This window comes from Ictalurus punctatus, chromosome 3 (assembly GCF_001660625.3).
Source record: "Ictalurus punctatus breed USDA103 chromosome 3, Coco_2.0, whole genome shotgun sequence".
NCBI lineage: Eukaryota > Metazoa > Chordata > Actinopteri > Siluriformes > Ictaluridae > Ictalurus > Ictalurus punctatus.
In genome coordinates, this window is record NC_030418.2 from 11,844,645 (window position 1) to 11,871,437 (window position 26,793).

Consider the following 26,793-nt stretch of genomic DNA (forward strand, 5'->3'; position numbering starts at 1 on the left):
AGTCAGCTCTTACAAGAACAAAAGCCTGTATGCTTGTACTTGTACTGGATATGCCAAATGACTCTTTTTATTGTAATGCTTGAAGTAGCCAATGCGTACTTGGTTATTTAAATTAATCGGTGTACGGTGTAACTAGATTTTACCACTTACCTTTGCTTTAAGTATTGAATAATCAAATATTGGAAAATTTTGTTTGTTTGTTTGTTTGTTTGTTTGTTTTTTTATTTACATTTGTTTTAAACAGCACTCACAAGTGCTTATTCTCTTTCTTCCAAAGCTTCTATAAGGCTAGGTAATGCGCGCATGCTTGCACAGGTGCAATGCTAGTGGGTATACTATAATCTCTTGTGCTCTGTCCTGCAGGAGTCCTGTTCTTGTGGCTCAGTGTACTGAGCGTCATGTGATCTGCCTGGATTGTTTCCACATGTACTGTATGACCCGTCTGAATGAACGACAGTTCATCCATGACCCTGTGGTGGGCTACTCACTCCCCTGTGCTGGTAGGTGTGAACAGTATGTCTGCTCAGTTGTGTGTGTGTGTGTGTGTGTGTGTGTGTGTGTGTGTGTGTGTGTGTGGCTGCAGTGAAGAGAAGACACTATCATAGCATTGCATTCTCTGTCTGTCTGTCTCTCTCTTTCTCTTGATCTCGCGCTCTCTCTCTCGCACACGCACACACACACACACACACACACACACACACACAACAATTGAAGCACCTCCGTGTGTCTCTGCCTGCACATCCTTTACTGCCATGCTGTAATGGAGCTCCAGGGAGAAACTCTGACCTCCCATCAGGTAAAGCATCCTCTATGTCTCTTGCCTCTCGGCCTCACACACACACACACACACACACACACACACACACACACACACACACACTCATCCGCTCATACACACACCCACAAAATTCTGGGCCTTGTGAAAATACAGTCTCTAAGGTAGAGCTGCACGAGGTAACGTTCAATGCTTTCGATGCTGTATTTAAATAGGCCAGCACTAATCTGGCATTGTATTCTGCTTATACTACGAGCCCAGTGGGAGTCCAGCTGCAAGTTCACAGATAAAGAAAGCTAGGTTTATTCCCTCAATTTGTGGAGAAGATGGGCTCAAAGAGTGAGATTTGAGCATATTTTTTCTTACCTTGCCGATGAAGTCAGGTAGAGAACAACAAAAAAACTGTGCAGATTGCGCTATAAATTCCTCCGCTGCAAAACAGCCAACGCTCGCAAAAATCTGGCTGACAATCATCATGACCTTCAAGCGGATACAGCTTGTTAGTTAGCTAAACACTTAATTCATTGTACAGTGTTCCACTCACACTGCACACAACGTGTCTCCCTCCGCTCCTTTATTCGCTCCTTGAGGGATGCTAATAATTTTAGCTTAATAAAATTGCAGTTTGGTGTTGTACAGTATAACTGTACCTGCTCTAACTAACACTATTATGCACCATCTCTGAGCCTATGACATTAACCCTCAATAAACAGCAACTTGCCTCCCAATTCTCGATTGGTCAGACTCTTACACATGAATTCAGGGTAGAGCTTGACTGATGTTGATTTATTTATTTATTTATTTATTTATTTATATAACCAATATTGATTATTTGCATGTTTATCTGGCCGATAACAGATATTCAGTGCCGATATTTGGTTTGTGTTTTACTTCTGTTTTTGACACAATGATGCCACCACCACTGAACTAAACAAACCATTTTATTTATAATAATTTTTTCAATTTCATGTCTTCCTTGCATACAAAACAAAGCAAAGCAACTCTTATTTATACACCAGTAAACAGAGGGGTCTGAAAGAGTGCAAAAACAAAAGTGCACTGTTACTAAAGTGTCTTTTTATTAAATAAAAGCTTCACTGGGGGGCAGGAAGACAGGGTGCCAACCCATCACAGGGCACAATTGCGCACACACACTCCCACACTACATACAATCTGGAAATGCCAGTCAGCCTACAAGACATGTTTTTGGACCGGGTGAGGAAACCCCCGAAGCACAGGGAAAACATGCAAACTCCACATGCACAGAGCGGTGGTGGTTTTGCAGTAGTTTCATACACGTTATGTGGACACATATGCATAACACCCAACTTGAGCCTTTGCCAAACTGTTGCCACAAAGTTGGAAGCACGCATGCGGGAGCATCGTCCGTCATTGGCTATATCAGCAAGTGTGTGGAGGATGATCTGATCATACAGTGAGGGAAAGAAGTATTTGATCCTTTGCTGATTTTGTACGTTTGCCCACTGACAAAGAAATGAACAGTCTATAATTTTAATGGTAGGTTTATTTGAACAATGAGAGACAGAATAACAACAAGAAAATCCAGAAAAACGCATGTCAAAAATGTTATAAATTGATTTGCATTTTAATGAGGGAAATAAGTATTTGACCCCCTCTGAATCAGAAAGATTTCTGGCTCCCAGGTGTCTTTTATACAAGTAACGAGCTGAGATTAGGAGCACACTCTTAAAGGGAGTGCTCCTAATCTCAGCTTGTTACCTGTATAAAAGACACCTGTCCACAGAAGCAATCAATCAATCAGATTCCAAACTCTCCACCATGGCCAAGCCCAAAGAGCTCTCCAAGGATGTCAGGGACAAGATTGTAGACCTACACAAGTCTGGAATGGGCTACAAGACCATTGCCAAGCAGCTTGGTGAGAAGTTGACAACAGTTGGTGCGATTATTCGCAAATGGAAGAAACACAAAAGAACTGTCAATCTCCCTCGGCCTGGGGCTCCATGCAAGATCTCACCTCGTGGAGTTGCAATGATCATGAGAACAGTGAGGAATCAGCCCAGAACTACACAGGAGGATCTTGTCAATGATCTCAAGGCAGCTGGGACCATAGTCACCAAGAAAACAATTGGTAACACACTACGCCGTGAAGGACTGAAATCCTGCAGCGCCCGCAAGGTCCCCTTGCTCAAGAAAGCACATACGCATGCCCGTCTGAAGTTTTCCAATGAACATCTGAATGATTCAGAGGACAACTGGGTGAAAGTGATGTGGTCAGATGAGACCAAAATGGAGCTCTTTGGCATCAACTCAACTCGCCGTGTTTGGAGGAGGAGGAATGCTGCCTATGACCCCAAGAACACCATCCCCACCGTCAAACATGGAGGTGGAAACATTATGCTTTGGGGGTGTTTTTCTGCTAAGGGGACAGGACAACTTCACCGCATCAAAGAGACGATGGACGGGGCCATGTACCGTCAAATCTTGGGTGAGAACCTCCTTCCCTCAGCCAGGGCATTGAAAATGGGTCGTGGATGGGTATTCCAGCATGACAGTGACCCAAAACACACAGCCAAGGCAACAAAGGAGTGGCTCAAGAAGAAGCACATTAAGGTCCTGGAGTGGCCTAACCAGTCTCCAGACCTTAATCCCATAGAAAATCTGTGGAGGGAGCTGAAGGTTCGAGTTGCCAAACGTCAGCCTCGAAACCTTAATGACTTGGAGAAGATCTGCAAAGAGGAGTGGGACAAAATCCCTCCTGAGATGTGTGCAAACCTGGTGGCCAACTACAAGAAACGTCTGACCTCTGTGATTGCCAACAAGGGTGTGCCACCAAGTACTAAGTCATGTTTTGCAGAGGGGTCAAATACTTATTTCCCTCATTAAAATGCAAATCAATTTATAACATTTTTGACATGCGTCTTTCTGGATTTTTTTTGTTGTTATTCTGTCTCTCACTGTTCAAATAAATCTACCATTAAAATTATAGACTGATCATTTCTTTGTCAGTGGGCAAACGTACAAAATCAGCAGGGGATCAAATACTTTTTTCCCCTCACTGTATGCACTATCACTGCACAATCCAATCAGAGGCCCTGGCTGAACTCTCAAAGCCTGTGATGTTGGATTCAGATCAGGCAGCAGAGTTGTGCTCAGGGCAGCAAGAATCAACATCTTTGGTCATTTCCTTTCTACGCTTTTTCAGATAGTGTTGACTTTGGCTGTATTAACTTGATAGTTGAATATTATTCACAGCTTTTGTAGGTGTTTTCCTTGAGAACTAGGTAATTTTTAGTATATGTGCACTTGTAATTTTGTGTGGGGGAGAATCGGCACAATTGTGATGAAAGCAAAAGTTTTTATCACGTGCACTTTTGCCCATAACTTCAGTGAGTGAAACCAAATGGTGTCCCATATTACAATTGCAAAGTAGCATGATATACAAGGTTTACATGGACAGCAATAATCTAATTACTGACCTTATTCTGAACAAGTCAATATTGTGATTAAGGTGTTTACATGAGTTGCTTTTAGAATGCTCATTTCATGTTCCCGTTTTACATGTTATAGAACATAGATCGATTAACAGCACACGTCATTAAGTCACCGCACCACGCCGTTCGATGTTCCCTCCAGAATTTCACGTATCGACATACAGTTTGTCTTTGTTATGGTACCGTATACATTTTTGTCCGTTTCATTTTTAATTTTATGAAAATTTCAAGTGCACTTAATTATTTGTCTTGCTATACGTGCTAATAGACGACTGCTTGAAGCCATGGGCTGCGTCCGAAACCGCATACTTACCCACATGTATTTCTCCTACTATATAGTAGCCAAACTACCAGTATTTCTCCTACTATATTATACACTTGTGTGTGTGTGTGTGTGTGTGTGTATATATATATATATATATATATATATATATATATATATATATATGTGTGTGTGTGTGTGTGTATATATAATATGATATATTGATAGGTACGCGGTTTCGGACGCAGCCGTGCTCTCTTGTTTGCCATCAAATGGTTGAGCACTGCTGTGTGTGAACGTGTCCTGTCGCAAAATCTGGTGAAAACTCCCACATGACATTAATAATGTGATTAAGGTGTTTACATGTCTGTAATACACGTCGATAATGCGACTAAAATAGGAATACTCCATGTGTCTTAATTTGATTTGTATTTACTTTGAGTATGACTTTAGCCGAATCAAGGAAATCAATAATCACTGTTTACATGCTAGTTTCTTAATCAGGGTATTGTTTTAATTGGGTTAATATCGTATTATTGTTCATGTAAACATACTGAATGTCACCTTGCATGGGAGCACTGTAACCATACATGCACATCAGGAACATCAATGTTAAACATCATGCATTCACTACTGCATGTGATTTGCCTTTAAGGGTGGCTTGGAAAATATTAATTCATTTAAAAATATCATTGCTTACCCATTATGCACATGCGGAAAAGTGAGCGCAGAACAATCACAGAGAGCTCATAAAGACATTATGCTTCTTTATTTTTGGTGTTTTAATTTTTTCATTTCATTTTTTTTTGTTATATTACAATAACCATGATTACTATGGTATGATGTTATGGTATATGGTTACTGTTGTTTAACTCTTAACTTAATTTTATGATTTATGAATTCAGTGCAGTTATGCACTCTAACTTTCACCCACATAAGAATGAATTGCGATCAATGCAGTGTGTGCATCTTTTCTGTCTCAATGCTGTCACCTTTCACAGCTCTTAGTGGTCTGAGACCCTTTGAAGCAAGATTCTATATGATTATAACTACGCTAGTGGTCACCATGGCTTCTCACAATCTTGCAAACAGAAGCAGCATGCACAAACTCTGAAAACTATGCTGGCAGGTAGTGTGGAGCTGTGTGCACACAGTTGCAAAGATTTCAGTTTTTGAACACGTAAGGAAATAGTAATAGTAGAAAAATGCTTCTTTATACCTACAGTGGTGCTTGAAAGTTTGTGCAAGAGTCTTCTATATTTCTGCATAAATATGGCCTAAAACATCATCAGATTTTCAAGTCTTAAAAATAGTCTTAAAAATATTATACTTGGTCATTTATTCATTGAGGAAAATTATCCAATATTGCATATCTGTGATTGGCAAAAAGATGTGAACCTTAGATTTCAGTATCTGTTCTGATCCCCTTGTGCAGCAAAAACTGCAACTAGACGTTTCCAGTAACTATTGATCAGTCCTGCACATCGGCTTGGAGGAATTTTAGCCCATTCCTCAGTACAGAACAGCTTCAACTCTGGGATTTTGGTGGGTTTCCTCACATGAGCTGATTGCTTCAGGTCCTTCCACAACATTTCTATTGGATTAAGATCAGGACTTTGACTTGAACATTCCAAAACATTAACTTTATTCTTCTTTAACCGTTCTTTGGTAGAATGACTTGTGTGTTTAGGGTCGTAAGCATAAGAACCTTATCCCACCGTGTTTTACAAGTGGGATACGGTTCTAATGCCAGAATGCAGTGTTTTCTTTCTCCGAACATAATGCTTCTCATGTAAATCAAGAAGTTCTTTTTTGGTCTCATCTATCCACAAAAGATTTTTCCAATAGCCTTCTGGCTTGTACACATGATCTTTGAACTGCAGAAAGGCAGCAGTGTTCTTTTTGGAGAGCAGAGACTTAATCCTTGCAACCCTGCTATGCACACCATTGTTGTTCAGTGTTCTCCTGATGGTGGACTCATGAACATTAACATTAGCCAGTGTCAGAGAGACCTTCAGTTGCTTAGAAGTTACCCTGGGTTCCTTTGTGACCTCACTGATTATTACACGTCTTGCTCCTGGCGTTATCTTTGGTGCTCGATCACTCCTGGGGAGGGGAACAGTGGTTTTGAATTTCTTCAGTTTGGACACAATCTGTCTGACTGTGGATTGGTGGAGATTGTTGGACTCTTTAGAGATGGTTTTGTAACCTTTTCTAGCCTGATGAGCATCATCAAATCTTTTTCTGAAGTCCTCAGAAATCTCCTTACTTCATACAGTGATGATAAACTTCCACAAACATGTGTTGTGAAGATCAGACTTTGATGTGTCCATCTTCTTTAAATAAAACAGGGTGCTCACTCACACTTGATTGTCATCCCATTGATTGAAAACACATCACTCTAATTTCACGTTCAAATTAACTGCTAATCATAGGAGTTCACATACTTTTGCCACTCACATGTATGTAATATTGGATCTGTCTCCTCAATAAATAAATGTTTTTGTGTCTTTTGTTTTAATTGTGTTCTCTTCTTCTACTTTTAGGACTTGTGTGAAATGTTTTATGTCATATTTATTCGGATATATAGAAAATTTGTAAAGGGTTCACAAGCTTTCAAGCACCACTGTATATGGCAGAAAATATTTTTCCACAAATATCTCCAGCACAAGTGGACAAATGTTTCTTTTTATTTAATTTATATTATTTATTTTTTTCCAGACAAACAAAGGGAAGAGATGCATGCAATACGTTGCATTTGTATGTTTGCATTTATAGAAAACAATTGTGTTACTATTATGTCCCATTAAAAGACCATGTTGGCTCTCCCTTACATGTGTATAGGTGTTGCAGACCTGCTAGTATTGTTGGACGTTTAAGGCCATCTATCACTGTTTGGGCGGCTGTGGATTGGAGATTGCTAGAAAAAGGTCAAGCTTCAGCCTCAAATGCCATTTCCACTTTTAAACAACTTTTAACAGTTCAAACCAAAGTGCTTGTCCAAAGGCATGGATGAAAGGAGAGGAGCTAAGGTTGTCAGTTATGTCTGGTGAATATGAAATACAGATTGGCTGACGCTGATAAACACACAGACAGGAGCTTAAGAAGCCGTTCTCTCAGGAAATACAGCAGAGCAGGAATTAAAAAAAAATCCATCTGTAACCTTCCCTTTGAACAGAGCTTTAACGCAAGATTTTATTACAAGCTGGCTTCAAAGCTGGAGAACCTCTGGTTAACATTTACACCCAGCCTGATGCTTTCAGATCATAGGAATCAGTTTGGGAGGAAAGGGGGCGTGTGCCTACTCCCAAGTGGTTTTATATTAAAATATACTGTTTTGTTTGCTGTTGGTTGTTAACGCTCACATCATTTTTTTTTTTTTTTTTTTACACTATTATAGTTTAAATTCATAGCTAGCTATAGTGTCCATCATGATTTTTTTATTCTGTTGCATAGAAAAGTGGGAAATACAGTTGTATGAAAGCCTACAGTTCTTCTTCTCTACAATGCGGCAGATCCTACAGCTTCATTTTCCTAGTTTGTGACTCCCAGTAAAACTGCCGTAACCTGAGGACATGTGCGAATCTAAGACTGTCTCAGCCAGGAGCTACACAAACTGTAGTCTTAGTCTGGATTCTAAATAAAATACTTGTGTTGCAGCCTAGTGGATTTTTTAAAAATCTGTATTTATCATAGCTGGCTAGTTTAGGCTCGGTTTTTCAGTTTTATTTGTATAGCACTTTTAACAGTGGACATTGTCACAAAGAAGCTTTACAGAAACAAATACATTCAGGATATACATTTGAAATGTCTGAATTTATCCCTTATGAGCAAGCCAGAGGGCAATGAAAAACTCCCTGAGACGACATGAGGAAGAAACTTTGAGAGGAACCAGACTCAAATGGGAACCCATTCTCATCCGGGTGACAGTGGATAGTGTGATTATAAATAAATCTCTTCTATAACTGTGTACTACATGGTCAACTAGTGCAATTGTGTAAGCAGGAAATTCATTAGAGGTTTCACAAGAAGTCTGTTTTGTTAATCTTATCATAAACATTCCTTCAGTCAGTGTTTAGGACTTGGAACTGTATTTACTAATGAAAGTATTGTGAAGTTAGTGAAACTGTTTACTGTATGGATTGGTAAGCTGACCCTTTGTTCTAAATGTCCATTTTTTATTTTTATTTTTTTTAATTATTCGGGCACTCTCAGTGATTTGGACATGGGCCATTGTGACTTTGCGTTTGTCACCAAAGTGTAGACTAGGAAGACCACAGGGTTTAGGGCAATATTTGGGATAGGGCCGGAGTCCGCACTCATCTCACGTGGTAACATCAGATAAATGCTTACATGACTAATAAGTATATAAAACTGTATTAAATGACTACAAGACTCTAAAACAGTGATGTGTAGGCAATGGCGCATACATTTTTCACTTAGTGGACTGTTTTATATAAAGGGTAGTGTTAAAAAAGTTCATTTGTCTTCAGTAACTTCAGGGTTTAGAGTCTGTTCTGACACCACACGCATTCACACCTATGGGCAGTTTTGCATAGCCAATCCACCTGATGTGTTTTTGGGAGCCGGGAGGAAACCGGAGAAATTTCAAACAGGCAGGCTCAGGGAAGCTTGAACCAGGGACCCTGGTTGCATGAGGCAGCAGTGCTACCTGCTGCGCCACCACACTGCCACCAAGTGCGTGGACAGAATTTACTCTAAGAACTAGTAATGCAGTCTAATTTTTAAATTCATTTAAGGTATATAATAGGACTTCAAGGACCGCTGTTGTACCTTATAACCTCAATTCCGAAAAAGTTGGGACAGCAGAGAAAATGCTAATAAAACCAAACAGGAGTGATTTGTAAATGTATTTTGACTTGTATTTAAACAAAAATGTATAAAGACAACATATTTGATGTTTTACCTAATTAACTGCATAGTTTTTTTGATGGTAAATGTTTATTTTGAAATTGATGCACACAACAAATTCCAAAAAAGTTGGGACATGGGCAATTTAGGACTAACAGTGATGTGACAAGTTGAAATAAGAAGGTCTAATCATAGTATGTAAGGAGCCTGCAAAAAAGGCCTAATCCTTCAAGAGCCAGGATGGGTCGAGGCTCGCCAATCTACCAACAGATGGGTCAGTGAATAATCCAGCACTTACAAATCGGTAGGACTTTGGGCATTTCACCTTCTACAATGCACAATATAATTAAAAGATTCAAGGAATCCAGTCAAATCTCGGTGCGTAAAGGCCAAGGCCAAAAACCACTTCTGAATGTGCATGATCTCAGATCCCGCAGACATCACTGCCTTAAGAACTGTCATGAGTCTGTAATGGATATCCTGACATGGGCTCGGGAATACTTTGGTCAACCTTTGTCACACAACACAATTCACTGCTGCATCCACAGATGCAAGTTAAGGCTTTACTATGCAAAGCAGAGCACATACATCAACACTGGCCAGAAGTGCCGCCAACTTCTCTGGGCTCGGTCTCCTCTGAGATGGACAGTAGCACAATGGAATCGTGTTTTGTGGTAAGATGAGTCAACATTTCAAATCGTTTTTGGACAAAACAGCCGTCGTGTTCTCCAGGCCAAAGAGGAAAAGGACCATCCAAGCTGTTATCAGTGTCAGGTCCAAAAGCCAGCATCTGTCATGGTATGGGGGTGTGTCACTGCCCAGGTCATGAGTAATTTGCACATCTGTGAGGGCACCATTAATGCAGAAAGATGTGTACACATTTTGGAGCAACATATGCTGTTATCCAGAGCAGAACAACGCCAAACCACATTCTGCCCAGGTTACAAGCTCATGGTTGCGTAAGCAGAGAGTGCGGGTGCTAGCATGGCCTGCCTGCAGTCCTGACCTGTCTCCAATTGAGAGTGTGTGGTGCATTATGAAGTGCAAAATACGAAGACTAGAGAAGTCATTATAAGTTGCCTTTTCAGTTGAATTTGGGGAAACCACTTGAAGCATTTGTTGTGTGGAACTATTTCAGTTGCTTTTGTTGAGGAAATACAATTTTGATTGCAACTGTATCTTATACTAAACAGTTTTAGATATTCAATCAAAATATGACATCAAACAAAGGCAATCTCAGTAAACTCACAATACAGTTTTTATTTATTTATTTATTTTATTGAAGCAAAAAAAGTGTTCGGGGTTGGATTCCGAACGTGGCCCTGTGTGTGCGGGGTTTGCATGTTCTCTCTGTGCTGCGGGGGTTTCCTCCGGGTACTCCGGTTTCCTCCCCAGTCCAAAGGCATGCATGGTAGGCTGATTGGCATGTCCAAAGTGTCCATAGTGTATGAATGGGTGTGTGCATGTGTATGTGATTGTGCCCTGCGATGGATTGGCACCCTGTCCAGGGTGTACCCCGCCTTATGCCCCATGCTCCCTGGGATAGGCTCCAGGTTTCCCCGTGACCCTGAAGGAAGGATAAGTGGTATAGAAGATGGATGGATGGAAAAGTTATCCATCACCTATCATCAATGGGAAAAACTAATTGCCCCCTTAAACTTAAAATCTGGTTGTGGAACCTTTTGCAGCAATAATTGCAGCCAAACGTTTCTGATAACTGGAGATCAGTCTTCCACTTACTTCTAGGACTAGAATTTACTCCTAAACTGTAGATCATTGTCTTGCTGCATAATCCAGTTGTGCTTGAGTTTCAACTTGCAGATTGAAGACCGGACATTCTCCTTTAGGATTTTCTGGTAGACAGCAGAATTCATGTTTCCCTAAATTATTGCAAGTCTCGCAGGCCCTGAAGCAGCAAAGCATCCCCACACCATCACACTCCCACCACCATACCGTAGGTATGATGTTCTTTTTGTGGAATTCAGTGTTTGGTTTACGTCAGATGTAACGGGATCCCCGTCTTCCAAACAGTTTCACTTTTGACTCATCAATCCGCACTCTCCCAAAAGGTTTGAGGTGTGTTTTGTAAAAATTCAGATGAGCCTTAATGTTCTTCTGGGTTAGCAGTGGTTTTCACCTTGCCACTCTTCCATGGATGCCATTTTTGCCCAGTGTCTTTCTGATAGTGGAGTCATGAACAGTGACCTTTATTGATGCAGGAGAGGCCTGTAGGTCATTTGATGTTGTCCTTGAGTCTTTTGTGACTTCCTGGATGAGTAGTTGCTGTGCTCTTGGAGGAATTTTGGAAGGTCGGCCATTTCTGGGAAAGTTCACTACTGTGCCGAGTTTTCACTGTGGTTCTTTGGAGTCTCAGAGGCTTTGTAACCCTTCCCAATCTAATGTATTTTAATCACCTTCTTCCTCATCATTTCTTCCTCAACTTTGGCACAGTGTGTTTCTGGGTAAGACATTTTAACCAACTTGATGCTGTTGAAAAAGTTCTATTTAAGTGTTGATTTGATTGAATAGGCTTTGCAGTAATCAGGCCTGGTTGCGTCTAGTCCAGCTGAACCCCATTATGAACGCAGTTTCATAGATTTGGGAAATTAGTAACTACGGGGTAAATACATTTTCAGAGGCCCATATGGTATTGGATAATGTTCTTTGCTTAAATAAATAGCATTATCATTTAAAAACTGTATTTTGCCCTTGTTTTATCTTAGATCTTGTTTTAATTTCTGAAACAATTTAATATGAGACATACACAAAAACAGAAGAAAATCAAATGGCACTGTACTACTAATACACCTGATTCAAGTTCTTTGTCAGTTGGATTAATGCCTTAAATGAAATTTTACTGTAATCAAATTCCTAGGTCAATGCTACATACTGAAAGTACAAAAGACATATCCTTGAGAGTATCACTCCAGTGACTAACAAAGGTACAGTTTATGTTTTCTAAGTATACACCTTTTTTCCCTTTTCGGTTTCTGTCACTTTTTCTGTCGCCTGTTCTTTTTCTTCCCTTTCTCTTTATTTAGTTTTATCCGGTCCTCCCTATCCAGTATGTGCTGTGAATGATCTCCTTCTTGTTTTCTGATTATAAATAAATCTTTTCTGTCTGGTTTTGGATGTACTCTATTTACTCCAGCTTCTGGTTTTTATGTTTTACAGTGTCACCACAGCAGCACTGTTGCTGATCCTTAATCTTTCCTCATAGGAATTAATGTCTTCATTTATAACACACTCACATTCAAAAATCACTCCCTCTTACAACATCTCACAGAGCTCCAGTTTTCGGTTTTCAGAAGGTATATCCGTAAATGACTCAGAATATGGTTGACTGCATGCTGTTGCGCTGGCGCATTTATCACACAGCTGATATGTGCAGGGTTGCATGTTTAGGAGACTGAAGCAGCCCGTTGGCCATTGGAGAACTAGATAAGGTGGAATTGCTACCTCACCTGCTGAAATCAGAGTTGACATTTTGTCTGTGCTGAAGAATATCCTTAAATGCTGCCAACTGCCTGTTATCCATGTAGAAAACCAGTGTTGCTGAAATATCACTTCTGAAACATAAATGAATAGCTGTACTTCTGCAGTCATTTTAACCAGTTTTGGGTCAGTTTTAGGTTATAAATGCTCATCTATCTGAAGCTGATTAATGCTCTCCTGGGCACATGCATTCCATTTAATGAGATTATCTTTTAAATACTGTCTGTGGTCTTAATTAATATTTCAGCAAGTACCTGCATCTTTCATCTCTAATCCATGATAGGCCTCCATTAACAGTCTTAGGTAAACTCCTGTGTGTGGGTGCACTGTTTTATAAGTATTCCTATAAGGAGCATAGTCTTGCATTGATTAATAGTACTGGAAGGGATTTTTACATCTGTGCTACATTCATGCATCTGTATAAGGATTATGAAAACATTTTGGAAATGTAGCTATTGCTGCTTACCTCTGGATTCAAATGCTCGTTGAAAGCATTATCTTTTTAGGCAGAAGACTGGAAACATGAGGCGTTTCAACCTAAATGTGCAAAATACAATTCATTTAGCACCCACAGTGGGTTTCACTAAGCCTGAAAGTCACTTTGGAAATGCCACAGAGAAGTTCCAGCGAGAATGTATTTCATTTACGGAAGCCTGTTTATGCCAGCTAAAGATAAAATGATAGAATATTACTAGGTGTAATAATGAGCAAGTTTATCTAAATAGGTAATTGGTGAAATTAAGATTTTTCTGAAAAAATAGTATTAATATTATTGTGGTAAATTCTATTCCATTTTAAATATTCACACATCTGAGTCTTTTTAACATAATTATTCTTAATTCATTCATTAATGTTGTGTTTTGAAGTGGCATTTCACTGCATGAAGTCTGTACTATGCTTAATTTTATTATCCTTGGATTCAGTTATCGGAGTCTGAATTTGCTGTGGCTACAGAAAATAAATTGTGCATGGCTTATTTGGATATTGTTTCCTCCCCCAACTTTGCACACAATATAATTTATACTTATTGTGCAATTAAAATAATTGTGCGCACATTAATTGTGTGCGCAATTTATTCAATTGCACATGCAAATTAGTGCTCATTATGTTGGATCTTAGTAAATCAGAGCCCGGGGGTACTGTTAAGATTAGTGTGTCACAGGAAATCATCCCCTGTCCTTACCCACAACCTACTGAAAACACCTACTATCATGGTTACTATTATCTACTTAGAAATGGACAAATGATCTGTACACACGAATAAGGTACAGATCATTCTGGATCTGGATTGGTAACCTTGCTGTAACTTGGTGCACTGTCCGGCAGAAAAACACTTATACAGTCTGCGCTAAGGTGTGTGCTGTCTTGAAATGTGTAATAGTGTGCTAATGTGACTGGAGTGGCCACCATGTGTGACAAATGCGCTTAAGACTTTCATCTTGGGTGCTTTTGTTTTGCAAGCGGCGGAGATGCCGTACTGAAAGTGGGTCCCAGCAGAAAGAAGGCTGGAAGTGTTTCAAGATCATTTCTCTTGGAAGATTGGTACCAAAGTCTTCCTACAAATCAGCTTTTTCTCATCCTACATAGAGGGTGGATTAATAAGAAGAGAGCCACCATGTTGCATTAACTTGATGAAATGAATCACAGTTTGGTGGGAGAGACTGTCTTCCCCCTTTATAAAGAGAATTCTATGGATTTCACCAAATCTAAGCTGTGTTAGTTAATTGCCTGGCAAGAGGCTCTAAATAGAATGGGTCACGAATTTGGTGAGGTGGAAGTGACATTCATTCCCCCTTTATTTAGAACTGCAACAGTTTCATCCCATCATCCAGCAATAGACATGCTGAGTATTGGTCTCACTGGCTATGTCTTTGTCCCAGATAATCAAAGAGAAGATTTTTTTTTTTAGCAGACAAAAATATTTTTTTTGAACCATGTACTAAGAACTGAACATGAAATGATCTGAAATTGGTGCTAGGTGCATGGCTGAGGGAGACACTGTTTCATCTATGAGTTTTGATGTGAGTTATAGTTTGTGTTTTAACGTGAGTTAAGGACTTTATCATCAGCATTGTAATCCACTACAATATGGATGATTTTCTTTTTAGCTGGAAATATTTAGGCCCACACACATGCATTGGGTCTGCTTCCTTTGAACTACAGAAGCTCAAAGCCTCTCCTGCTCTTGGCTCTTGTTCTTTTTGCTTTATATATAATGTGATAAAATGAGCAGGGTTGCAGAGTGCAAAGCTCAGCTCTAAATAATACAAAAAGGCACTTATCGTGGCCCTGAATCCACCTTTGTGAATGATTAATGGAAAGAAAGACAACAGCCACTGTCTTCTCATTCTTGCCAGCTGAGGAACAGGGGCCGTGACAGTTCCTATGCACATCCTCGACTGAACCCCGATACCCACACCAGACCCTCACACCCCACACAAACACACACAGCAAGATATAGACATGGTTTGGACAGAGCATAGTCTCATAGAGTGAGTAGAAGCCTCATACTAAGCCACATATGAATTCCTTCAGTGGATGTACACAGGAAGCACTATGAAAAGAAGTCTTCAATCTGGTCCTCAGAGATCATTTCATGTTGTTCTGTTCCATCTTTTACTCCAAATAAACTTAACTAAACTTAGTTACATTTTTATCAAATTTAATTAACATGGTTTTGTGTAGCCTGTACTGTGCACCTCAGAAATGGTATATTTGGTGGCCATTTTTACAATTTCTGTGTGAAATGTTAGGTAAGATTATGATCAGACTCACATACTCATCAAAAAAAGAAACGCCCCTTTTTCAGGAGATTGGATTTTAAAAATAATTTTGTAAAAGCCAAATAAGTTTTACAGACCTTTATCCGAAAGGGTTTAAACAATGTTTTTCATGCTTGTTCAATGAACCATAAACAATTATTGCACATTGATCTGTGGAACAGTCCTTAAGAACAGTTTCCAGGCGGTAGGCAACTAAGGTCAGAGTTACAATAACTTAGGACCATAAAGAGACCTTTCTACTGACTCTGAAAAACACCAGAAGAAAGATGCCTAGGGTTCCTGCTCACCTGTGTGAACATGCCCTAGGCCTGCTGCATGAGGCATGAGGACTGCAGATGTGGCCAGAGCAATAAACTGCAATGTCTGTAATTTAAGACGCCTAAGACAGTGCTACAGAGAGACAGGAAGGACAGCTGATCGTCCTTGCAGTGGAAAATTACATGTAATCATGTGTCCCCCCCGGACGTGATGGTGAACTTGCAGATGCCTTGGTGGAAGAGTGGAGTAACATCTCACAGCAAGAACGGACTAATCTGGTGCAATCCATGAGGATGAGATGCACTGTAGTACTTAAAGCAGCTGGTGGACACGACATACTGACCGTTACTTTTAATATTGACCCACCTTTGTTCAGGGACTCATTATTCCATTTCTGTTCATCAAATGTCTGTGAAACTTGTTCAGTTTATGTCTCAGTTGTTGAATGTTTTTATGTTAATACAAATATTTATACACGTTAATAAATTTAATGGAAATAAAAGCAGTTGAATGTGAGAGGACGTTTCTTTTTTGCTAAGTATATTAAGATAAAGATCACACATAGAGGCTTGAACTGCTCTTTCCTAGACTGATATTAATGTTGTCTTCTCTCGGATCTGTTGATGCCACTTGTCCAGCCAATGAGACATAACCTCGACTGCTCATATCACCAGAGGGCAAGCTTGGTTTTAACCTTCCATATACACTTTGTCCCTCTTTTCAGTCCCTGGTATTTTTTCAGTTTCTGGATTTCCTTTTCCGGATGTTACTGTACTAAGCATTACATGTATCATCATGACTGTTTCCTTCTTATCTATTGTATCTGGTTGTGTCTATTTCTGATTCCTCCTATATGTTATCCTACCATGGCACCTCCTTATCTAGACAATGTTACAGGTATATAACAGACATTAGAATTAAAAAAAAGGATTGTATTATGTGCTTGGGGATTTGGTGGCTTAGTGGTTAGTATGTTTCCCTCGCAGGGCTGTGGGTTCGATTCCCGCCTCTGGCCTGTGTCCGTGGAGTTTGCATTCTCTTCCCGTGCTTTAGGGGTTTTCTCTGGGTACTCCGGTTTCCTCCCCTAGTCCAAAGACGTGCATTGCAGGGTGAATTTGTATGTGAATGTTTGTGCAATTATGTCCTGCGATGGGTTGGCACCCCGTCCAGGGTGTCTCCCGCCCTATACTCTGAGTCCCCTGGGATATTCTCCAGGTTCCCAGCGACCCTGTGTAGGATAAGCGGTAGAGAAAATGGATGGTTGGATGTGTTATGCTCTTGTGCTGCCTTTTTCTATTCTAGACATAGTGACTGCTGGGGAGATACAAGCTTTCTTCTTTTCTAGAAAGAGAGTGTCAGTAATATCACAATGGAAAAGAGGTCAAAAGCCAGAGAGTTGTGCTCCTAGATCCCATCCATGATTCTTATGAACTGATGAATGTTGCTGGAGCCAGAATCATTTTGGTTTACAATCTCATCATGGGAAAAGTTGCATATTGCTAACTGATCTGTTCATGTACACCAGACTCTCAGTAACTGCTGTATGTTCATACAATTTGATAACATAGTGCTCTGGTATGTATTGGTCTCCCTCCCACACACCCATCACAATCTACAAATGAAATGTTGAATGTGACTGTAATGTAGGACTTTGTCCTTGTATTTATTTATTTATTTATTTATATATTTCTTTTTTATACATGATCTGCATCATTGAGAAACTAAGTGGTAAAAAGTGGAGTGGGAGTATAGTGAGATTTCTGAAATCCTTTCAACAAAGTTTATAAGCATGATTGGAAAATTCTTATTGCCAGCTTCCCTCCATTGTATATGAATGTAGTTGCTGAAGAATTTCAACCTAGCAATGAAATATTAGCTCACAAAATGTTTATAGATATTCCTGGGCCTGTTTTGGCCTTGGCTGTATCACAACCAAGATATAGGTTTTCACCAGTAATTACATATCTTCAGTTCTAGAAATATAGACCACATTCCCAGTGACAGCGGGCTATTACGGGTCCACTGACTTCAGTGTAGTTGATATAAGTGGTGTAGTTTTGAACAGGTATTAATCTACAGAGTGGTTTCAAAAAGAGCACGGTATGCTGGGATTCTGACGTTAATGCACACTTGATGAAACACTGATACACAGGAGTGGTGCTTGGTATGCTGAGAAGTAGTTTGGTATTAGGAAAGTGGGGCCTTTTTAGCATTCTACCTTCATTTTGGGGTGCTGTGTTTGTCTGTCTTGCCAGTGGCATCAGTATCTCATCAGCACTTTGGCATGTGCTACTCCATTAATCCTCATCACAGTAGCTGTCACACTGCTGGAAGAGCATAACCCAGTACAAAACACAGACATACACACACACCTCCCTTAATCGAAAAGATCATTAGAAGTTAATTAGAAGGTTGGAAATTTGGACAAGAAGTTTGCAAGACATATTCAGTTCTTTTGTCAGAGAGCAAACTGACACACCATCTGTATGAGAGGTACATGTATTCCGTCAGGGGAATCAGAAAGGAGAATGTCTCTGTGCTCATGTAGGTTTACATGAGAGAAAAAAGGAAAAAGTCTGCTGTGAGGTTCAGAGTTATTGATATCTTCATGGGCATCACATCTGTACACATCCATTATTCTAGGCATATTTTCATTATAACCACTACACTTACTTTTTATCATGGTTTATGATATTTTAGGGCTGGAACACAATGCCTGTATCGGTTTAGTTCTCCAAATATTGGTATATGCATTCATATTTGAACCAGAAAGGTCTAGGCATGCTCTAGACCTTGGGTTTACCTTTTTTTTTTTTTCTTTCTTCTGAATTTATGTGAATGCCTTTTAAAATACCAATATCCTGGACACAAAAGCAATGTTTGGAGGGAATAAAAGCCATTTTGTATACTTTTACAGAATAAGTAATCAGGAAATAAAAAACATGCTAAATTACTCGAAACATCAGTCAGATACAGTTGTTTTGGATTTTTTTTAAAATCACAAAACATGCACAAACAGTCACCAGTCGCATTGCATCAAGTGCCATGGAACATTCCTTGTGTCAAAAAGCCATACCGTGAAGGGGAATTTGAAAAAAGGTGCCTTAGCGATGTCACTGATATCTGTTCTTGAGAAGATAAGCCTTTGAAACGAATGGTGTTAGGTGAACAGAGAATGTCTGATGAACAATACAGTTTAAACACTGTTTAACTTCAGTCTTGAGAAATGGCAGTATTCCAGCATTGCGCTAGATGAGTCTTGTTACTGCCATAAAAGAAGAGCTACTTGATATTATTCCCTTAAAAGACAGTACATGTGGCATTGATATGAAAGACACAATGATCAACGATGTTGTCAACAAATGGAGCACCATATATAGTGTGATCTGTAAACAGCCTTGTAGGGCTGTGTGAAGCTGATGACCGCTTTACAGAACTTTGGTCATTTCACTGCTGCATCCATCAAGAACATCTGGAGTGTAAAAAGTTTAAATTAGGAAATTAGGCATATCATGGAACCTGTGCTGAAAATTGTGAGTTTTGTTCGCACATTTCTCTGACCCTCAGTGGACTGTAGATTTGGAGTATTTAGCGAACATGCTGCAGTATAGTCCAGAACAGACTGAACCTTGATCTTCAAGGGAAGTTAAAGATGCTGTTTGACCTGGTGCAAACAGTACTTGCATTTGTTAAGAAACTCAAGCAATTCATGACTCGTTGTAAAAAGGGAAAACTGACATGTTTCCTTCCGTGTTAAATGCAAGCGTACAAGGAACTGAGACACAAAAAGGGACACTTCTTGAAAATCTACAACAGAGCTTCAAAGGCAGATTCCACAATGTACATCTGAAAAGGCCACAAGTGACATTTTATGTTAAACCCTTTGCTGCTGAATCAGAAAGGTTTTCCCTGCATCTTAAAAAGAGATGATTGAACTTTCTGAAGTTCTGACCATGATTCAGTAGCTTGTGGCACCACCTTTATGAGCAATAAGTTAAAGTAATAACTTGAAGGGTATATCAGTCTTTCACATTATTGGAGGAATTTGTCCCAGTCTTTTCTATAGCTTTACTTATCTGATCTAAGGTCAAATCACAGCATCTGGATGGAGGTGAAGCTTGGGCTTCCATTCTAAAGCTTTTCTTTTTCTTTTTTTTTGTCATTCACTTACAATCAATATCCTGTTGCATGACCGATTCTGGTCAAGCTTATCAGACAGATGGCTCAGCTATTGGACAGATTGTCTCATCATTTGTCTCTAGAATATTTTGGTATAAAGATGAGGGCATGGTTCACTGTGTTTCCCAGGCTGAGTGTAGTGTTCCCAGGCCCATGGTTGGTGTTTGGTATTTCATGATAGGTAATGCCAACATGGTATTGTACATAAAGGCCAAAAATCTCACTGGAAAGGTTTAGAAAATGTGTTATTTGTCTGGATAGTGAAACTTTTTATTATTATTATTTTTTAAAAATATGTTGACCAAAATGGATTGCATTCTTTGCGGTTTTTCTGAGTATTTTATGGTCTGACCCTGGGAACAGTTTTAAATGTTCTCCATTTTTAAAAAATCCTTCTCACTATAGAATAATGGATTCTTGGTATGATTGAGCATTGTGGATTCATAACATTTTTTCTTACATTTAACTTAGATCTGTAAATGTATTCCTCAATACTTCTGTATTCATAATAATGATGTTGCACCTTGATAACCTTGGAGTGAGAGGAGCAGATATTTAAAGCATCAGAATGAAGAAAGGAAAGTGGGAGAGACTATGACTGCTAAACAAACACAGGGAAGGGAAAGACAAAGGGCAAAGGAGAGATAATTGTAATTAATGTATTTGTTAATTAATTAGTTTAGCTAAAAGTAAATTCATTCATCAAATTTTCATTTTAAATCCCATTCCTACATGATACATGGATAATAAATAATAAATAAGTAGTTCAATAATAAATACTTTATTTTTGAAAAGAAGTGGTGACAGGCTCATCCAGGGAAAATATGACAATTGATGCCTGCTGAGGACAGTCACACAATTACTGTAAGCAATAAAATGAGTTGTAATTTAGATTTATTTTGGATATTTACTTTAGCTTTAATAAAGGGAGTCCCACAGATTTTATATGTACCTGTACTGCTGGTTAACAAACTGCGTACTGAAACAGACCAGACTCAGCTTGAGGGTATGGATCCATGTGCAGATAAAATCAGGCAAACAGTGTTGAAAGCACATTCTAATACTCAAAATGCTGAGGTAGGAAAAGGTCAAAGTATGATCAGACATCAGATAACCGCAAGAGCGGTCCAATACAAGGCAAAAGCAGAGAATTAAGAACTTAACAATTCAGGAATTGTCAAGACTTGGCAAAGAGGAGTTAATGATAGTGCACCTCTGGCTGTATTTAAGGGCCTAACTGTCTTTAGAGACAGTTAAAACTTGTTCACAATTGAGTCTTCCAGCAGGACAGTGATCCTAAGCATACCTCCAAAGTTGTCACTAAATGGCTTAACCTTCCTATTATGGGTCAATTTGACCTATTTCCACATTTGAGATGTCTGAAATACTGGTTAATCTCTCTTTTTCTCTTTGAAATTTTTTGACTTTCCTCATTTAGGGTCATGAACTTATATGCAAATACTTCTTCTTATGGTTTATCTCGGACACCCCATAATAAAGGTTCACTGCTTTAATCTGTTCTTTGCTGATTTTTGTGTGTATTTAAACTGTGGAAGTCATTTTGACCCATAACATAATGGATGCAACTTTTTTTTTTTTTTTCCCCCCCAAAACATAATAGGAGGGTTAAAGACAATAAAGTGAAAGTTTTGGAGTGGTCATCACAAAGACCTGACCTGACTCCCTTTTATGGACTGAACTAACAAAGCATGTCTGAGCAAAAGAATTGAAGCAGACAATAGACTTCTGAATTCATTCTGCTGCTTCAATCATGAATTACATCATCAGTAAAGATTAGTGAGCCGGTTCCAGAAGCACTAATGCAAGCCCAAGCCATGACACTACCTCCACTGTGCCTGACCGATGAGATTGTATTTTAAGATTTTGGATCATGATTTATCATCATTTAGAATTTGGCCTTTCTATCACTTTGGTGAAATTTTCCCAACCATTTTCATTGTCTATTCTAATGACATCAGGTGCAAAGTACAAAGTCCAAAGACATTAAATGGGTAAATTTGGAATAGATACACTGTATATTAAATAACAAAAGCAAAAGTGTCCAAAAACTTATTTCCCCTAAATGTAATACTCAAAAATGCTTTTTAATGATTACTTATTAAATGTACTATTACTGGTACACTACTATTATTACTGTTAGTCATAATTATACCTTTAAAGGAGCTGAAAATGAAATATATTTTAGGTTTCATAGTCGACATTTGATGCTTTTTCTAAATGTGTCCTCTGTGTAGGTGTCTTACTTTATTAGCTGTCTGAATCTGTCTGCAGTGTCTATTCAGAAAATGGCATTCACACAAAACATTTCCTTTTCTCATTATTCTCATATACTGATCGCAGTGGCCGCTTGGCTTTCTGTCTGGCCAGTTGCCCTTCATGCTGGAGAAGGACAATAAAAATGAGATTTGGAGGCCTCACGTTGCCCTTTATCAGCGCTGGGCGGCTCGCCCCAGGCAAACGGGACACAGCCCAGTGAAAGATGGCATATCCCTCCGTCTGCTGAGAAGACACTAACCGTGCTTTTATATGAGTATTGATTGGCTGGCCCTTCTCTTTATGAAAAAGCCACTTTTTTGTTATCTCTTTCAGCTACTTATTAAAGTGGAAATTGAGTTATAATTCTGATAGATTTTCTAGCATGTTTGGGTCCAGTCCCCCTCCTACCCTTTTCCCTCCACCTTTTCATACTTCTCTCTGCTACGCTCTCTGTCTTTGTCTCTGTGTGCAATTATATTGTCTATATTAAGCTGACTTGTTAGCTAATTGAAATATTTCCCATTGGAGCAATTGTCCATTGAGGCTGAATATGATATGACTGTAGCACAAGAGCAGAATGCATATTTTATAACAGGTGAGGGATGATGAGGATACTCACATAGACAATGTAAGGAAAAAATGAGATTTTTACATTTAGATTTATATGTAATTTTGATTGTCATATTGAGCTCTAAATTTTTAATTCTTTGTTGTATTTGTACCACTTAAACATTTACCAGTGACTTCTTGCAGTGATTGAAAGCAAGGGATATGCAACCAAATATTAAGTGTTATTTAATTTACTTTAAGACTTTCTATTCCTACACTTTTGTTCACCTACAAATGGGTGGTCTGCTACCAAAGACACTATGTTCAAGTTCCACACATCTCGGTGTAAATATATGGCAATGAAAACTGAAATTCTGATCTGTCATTTCATACTCATCTTTGGATCTCAATCCCAAATATCTGCAGTGTATAGTGAAAAGAAAAAAAAAAGAGAAAGAATTAGACTTGCTGTACTAGTACTTTTGGAAGGGAATGTACAAGTCTAGTATACTGCCAGTATATTGCTGCATGAATAGTCTTAGTTTTAATTATCATATTAACCACTTCAGAATTTAAAAGTTAATTTAGGGCTCACATCTTCGATACCAACCTTGGCAAGCCATGTCTTTATGGACCTCACTTTGTGCTCATGAGCATTGTCATAGCGGAACAGTTTTGGGCTCAAGACGTTCTGGATAATTATGCGTTTCATACTTTGTGGCAACAGTTTGATGAAGGCCCACATATGGGTGTGATGGTCGCTTCTCCACATAATTTTGACCCTATAGTCATTCCATCTATCTATTTATCTGTCTGTCTGTCTGTCTATCCATCTAAATAACACGCATTGCATGACACATCCTGTCAAACAGTGGTACTGGGGTTATACTGCTCTTCACTCGTGCAGTTGTACCACAAGAAAATGTACTCGAGTTCAAGGACAGAATTGCGCACACTTCTCATAGTGTTTCCCTCCCTGCCTCTATCCTTCCATCATTTAGTATCTTGTCCCTTGGATAAGAAACTAGTGGAGCAACATACCTCATGCCCAGATTATAAGCTCTATTCATGCTTGAGAGGCTTCAAGGAGTAACAGTCCATTTGGGAGGGAAATAGGAGTCAAATATGGCATCATTCAGATGTGACCCACACTTAACCTGTCATGTTGTGAGCTGGTTCTGAGCATGGATCATTGACTGTAATGGAAACCCACATGCAGCAATAGATTTTTTTTTTGTGGGAGTGACAATGCTTCGGAAACTGCATTTATGTATACAACTCTCTCTAAATATATGATTTATATCATTACACTGGGGCAGGAAGAGAAGACGATACTGGAGCAGGCTGCTGACTCTGTGATTTTGACTAGCACAGTGTATATTTGTTCACATTTCAATTTACTCCATATAGCCTGAATTCTTTGTGGCATGAATTCCACAAGATGTTGGAAACATTCCTTTGAGATTCTGGACGAGGTTGACAGAATTGCATCATACAGTTCCTGCAGATTTTTCAGGTGCACTTTTATGCTGTGAATCTCCCGTTTTAGCACATGCCAAAGTGTTCTACTGGATTCAGATCTGGTGACTAGGAAGCCCACTGAAGAACATTGAACTCATTGTGATGTTCATGAAACCAGTTTGAGACAGCTTTTGCTTTGTGACATGGTGCATTGTAAGTAGGCATTGGAAGATGGGCCATGAAGGGATGCACATGATCAGGAACAATACTAAAATAGGCTGTGCATTCAAGCGATGAATGATTGGTATTAACAGGCCCAAAGTGTACCAAGAAAACATTCCCCACCCTATTACACCACCTCAACCAGCCTTGGACATGACACAAGACAGGTTGTGTACATGGTTTCATGCTGTTTGTGCAAAATTCTGACCCAACCATCTGTCCCTCAGCAGAAATCGAGATTAATCAGACCAGGCTACATTTTTGTCTAGTTTTGGTATGCCTGTGTTGTTGCCTGTGGTGTGCACTGTAGCCTCAGATTTCTGTTCTTGGCTGACAGAAGTGGAATCTGTTGTAGCCCATACTCCTCAAAATTCACCATGTTGTGCATTCTGAGATGCTTTTCTGCTCATCACAATTGTTCAGAATGTTTATCTGAGTTACTGTAGCCTTTCTGTCAGCTTGAACCAGTCTGGCCATTCTCCATTGACCTCTCACATCAACAAGCCATTTCCATCCACAGACCTTCCACTCAGTGAATGTTTATCTTTATTGTACCATTCTGAGTAAACTCTAGAGACTCTTGTGCATAAAAATCCCAGGAGATCAGCAGTTGGTCTGTTGGTCTGGCACCAACAATCATGCCACAGTCAAAGTCACTGAGATCACATTTTTTCTCCATTCTGACGGTTGATGGGAACATGCATTGCACTGCTGCCACATGATTGGCTGATTTAGATAATTGCATGAACAAGTAGGTGTACAGGTGTTCCTAATAAAGTAAGTGTAAGTTTTCAAAGCCAAGAGCAATGTGTTCTTTCTCCCTTTTTTTCGTGACAGATGCCCAGAGTCAGATGCTTTTCAGGTAGTTTTATTTGTTACAGGTATATGCTACCCAAAATTCAGATGGGCTTACTTGGCCATGGTCTGTCACCTATAGAGGGATTATGGAAAGGCAAATATGATTTGAGAGCTAGAACTTCATCTGCAGAGTGTATTTTGGTTCTGTGTTTGGGCTGAGGAGCATTGCTCAGATAAAGCATACCTGAAAGTAAATTCTGTTAAAGGAGACAACATGCGCTGTCTCTCTCTCTCTCTCTCCCTCTCTCTCTCTCTGTCTCTCCCTTTTTTATTCACTGCTGTGGCACTTTTAAGTCCATATGTCTTTGAAGTGGAAGCTATTGTTTCTTACAGCTTGACTCTGCCCAGAAAACGGGCCATGTGTGTGTGCGTATACTGGAACTTGTACGTCTTACTGTCAGTTTTGCGTTCCGGATAGGCCAAGTTAAATATATAAAGAAGGCCATTCATGGTTATGAAATATTGTTTGATCATTCTTATTTTCACAGTAACCATTGTATAATGGATTATTTTTGTTCAAAATAAACTTTTCAGTAGTCGGTTTTGGCCTGTTTTCCCCTTTCTTTTAAATACATGACTACTTTTTTGTTCGTAATGACACTTTCCAGGATGATGCCTTTGTTTGAACTTGTTTGGCTGCTGTCCTGCTCATGTACTGAGGTCATAATCAGCCTTGATGCTCTCCTTCCTCCATTTTTTGCAAACACATCTTTGATCTTCTGAACTCGAGTGTGTGCTTTCTCTATGGCAGCGTGATCGTGTGTGTAAATGTGTGCATGATATTCCATATTCCTGGATGGTGTTTGACTGCTCTGTGCTCAAATCCCTGGAGTTTTTTTCTCTCTCTCTCTCTCCTCTGTCTCTCAGCTACTGGAGGATTTGATTTTATAAAACCTGAGCTTCTATAAAACCTGGCACTTCCTTACCTCTCTTCCTGCTTCAAAGTCTGTTGACAGCATTGTGTGATTTCCTCCTGTCAGTAGTGCTGTGTATGTATATGTGTGTGTTTATGATAAACACCGGGAGCAGGAGCGTGTGCTGATGGGCACGACCGTTATTGTTGTGGAAAAGAAGCTGGCTGGCACATGATGGTCGTGCGTATGAGTCTAGAAGCAGAGGGGAGTGAGATTAATGGAGGTGATTTGTCAAAAGCCTGACCTTGTCCACACTGACCATTGCCTTTCTCACAATTGGAGATAGAGAGGAAAAATACTGTTATAGGAGCTGCAAGAAGAATTCACATTGTAAATAAACTTGCAGGCGCTTGTTTATGAGCATCACACCATAGTTTTATTGTCTTGTCTCTGTCTTTAAATTTGCAGGACACTA

At 39.4% G+C, this 26,793-nt stretch overlaps 1 protein-coding gene across 1 annotated transcript in view; it reads left to right on the top strand.

The window, feature by feature from the left end:
- Positions 1-26,793, top strand: part of prkn (parkin RBR E3 ubiquitin protein ligase) — a 125,837-nt gene that overhangs the window by 63,358 nt on the left and 35,686 nt on the right. Inside the window, exon 7 of the mRNA XM_017464758.3 lies at positions 364-500. Within this exon, the coding sequence (XP_017320247.1) occupies positions 364-500 (137 nt within the window). The remainder of the gene's footprint in view (positions 1-363; positions 501-26,793) is intronic.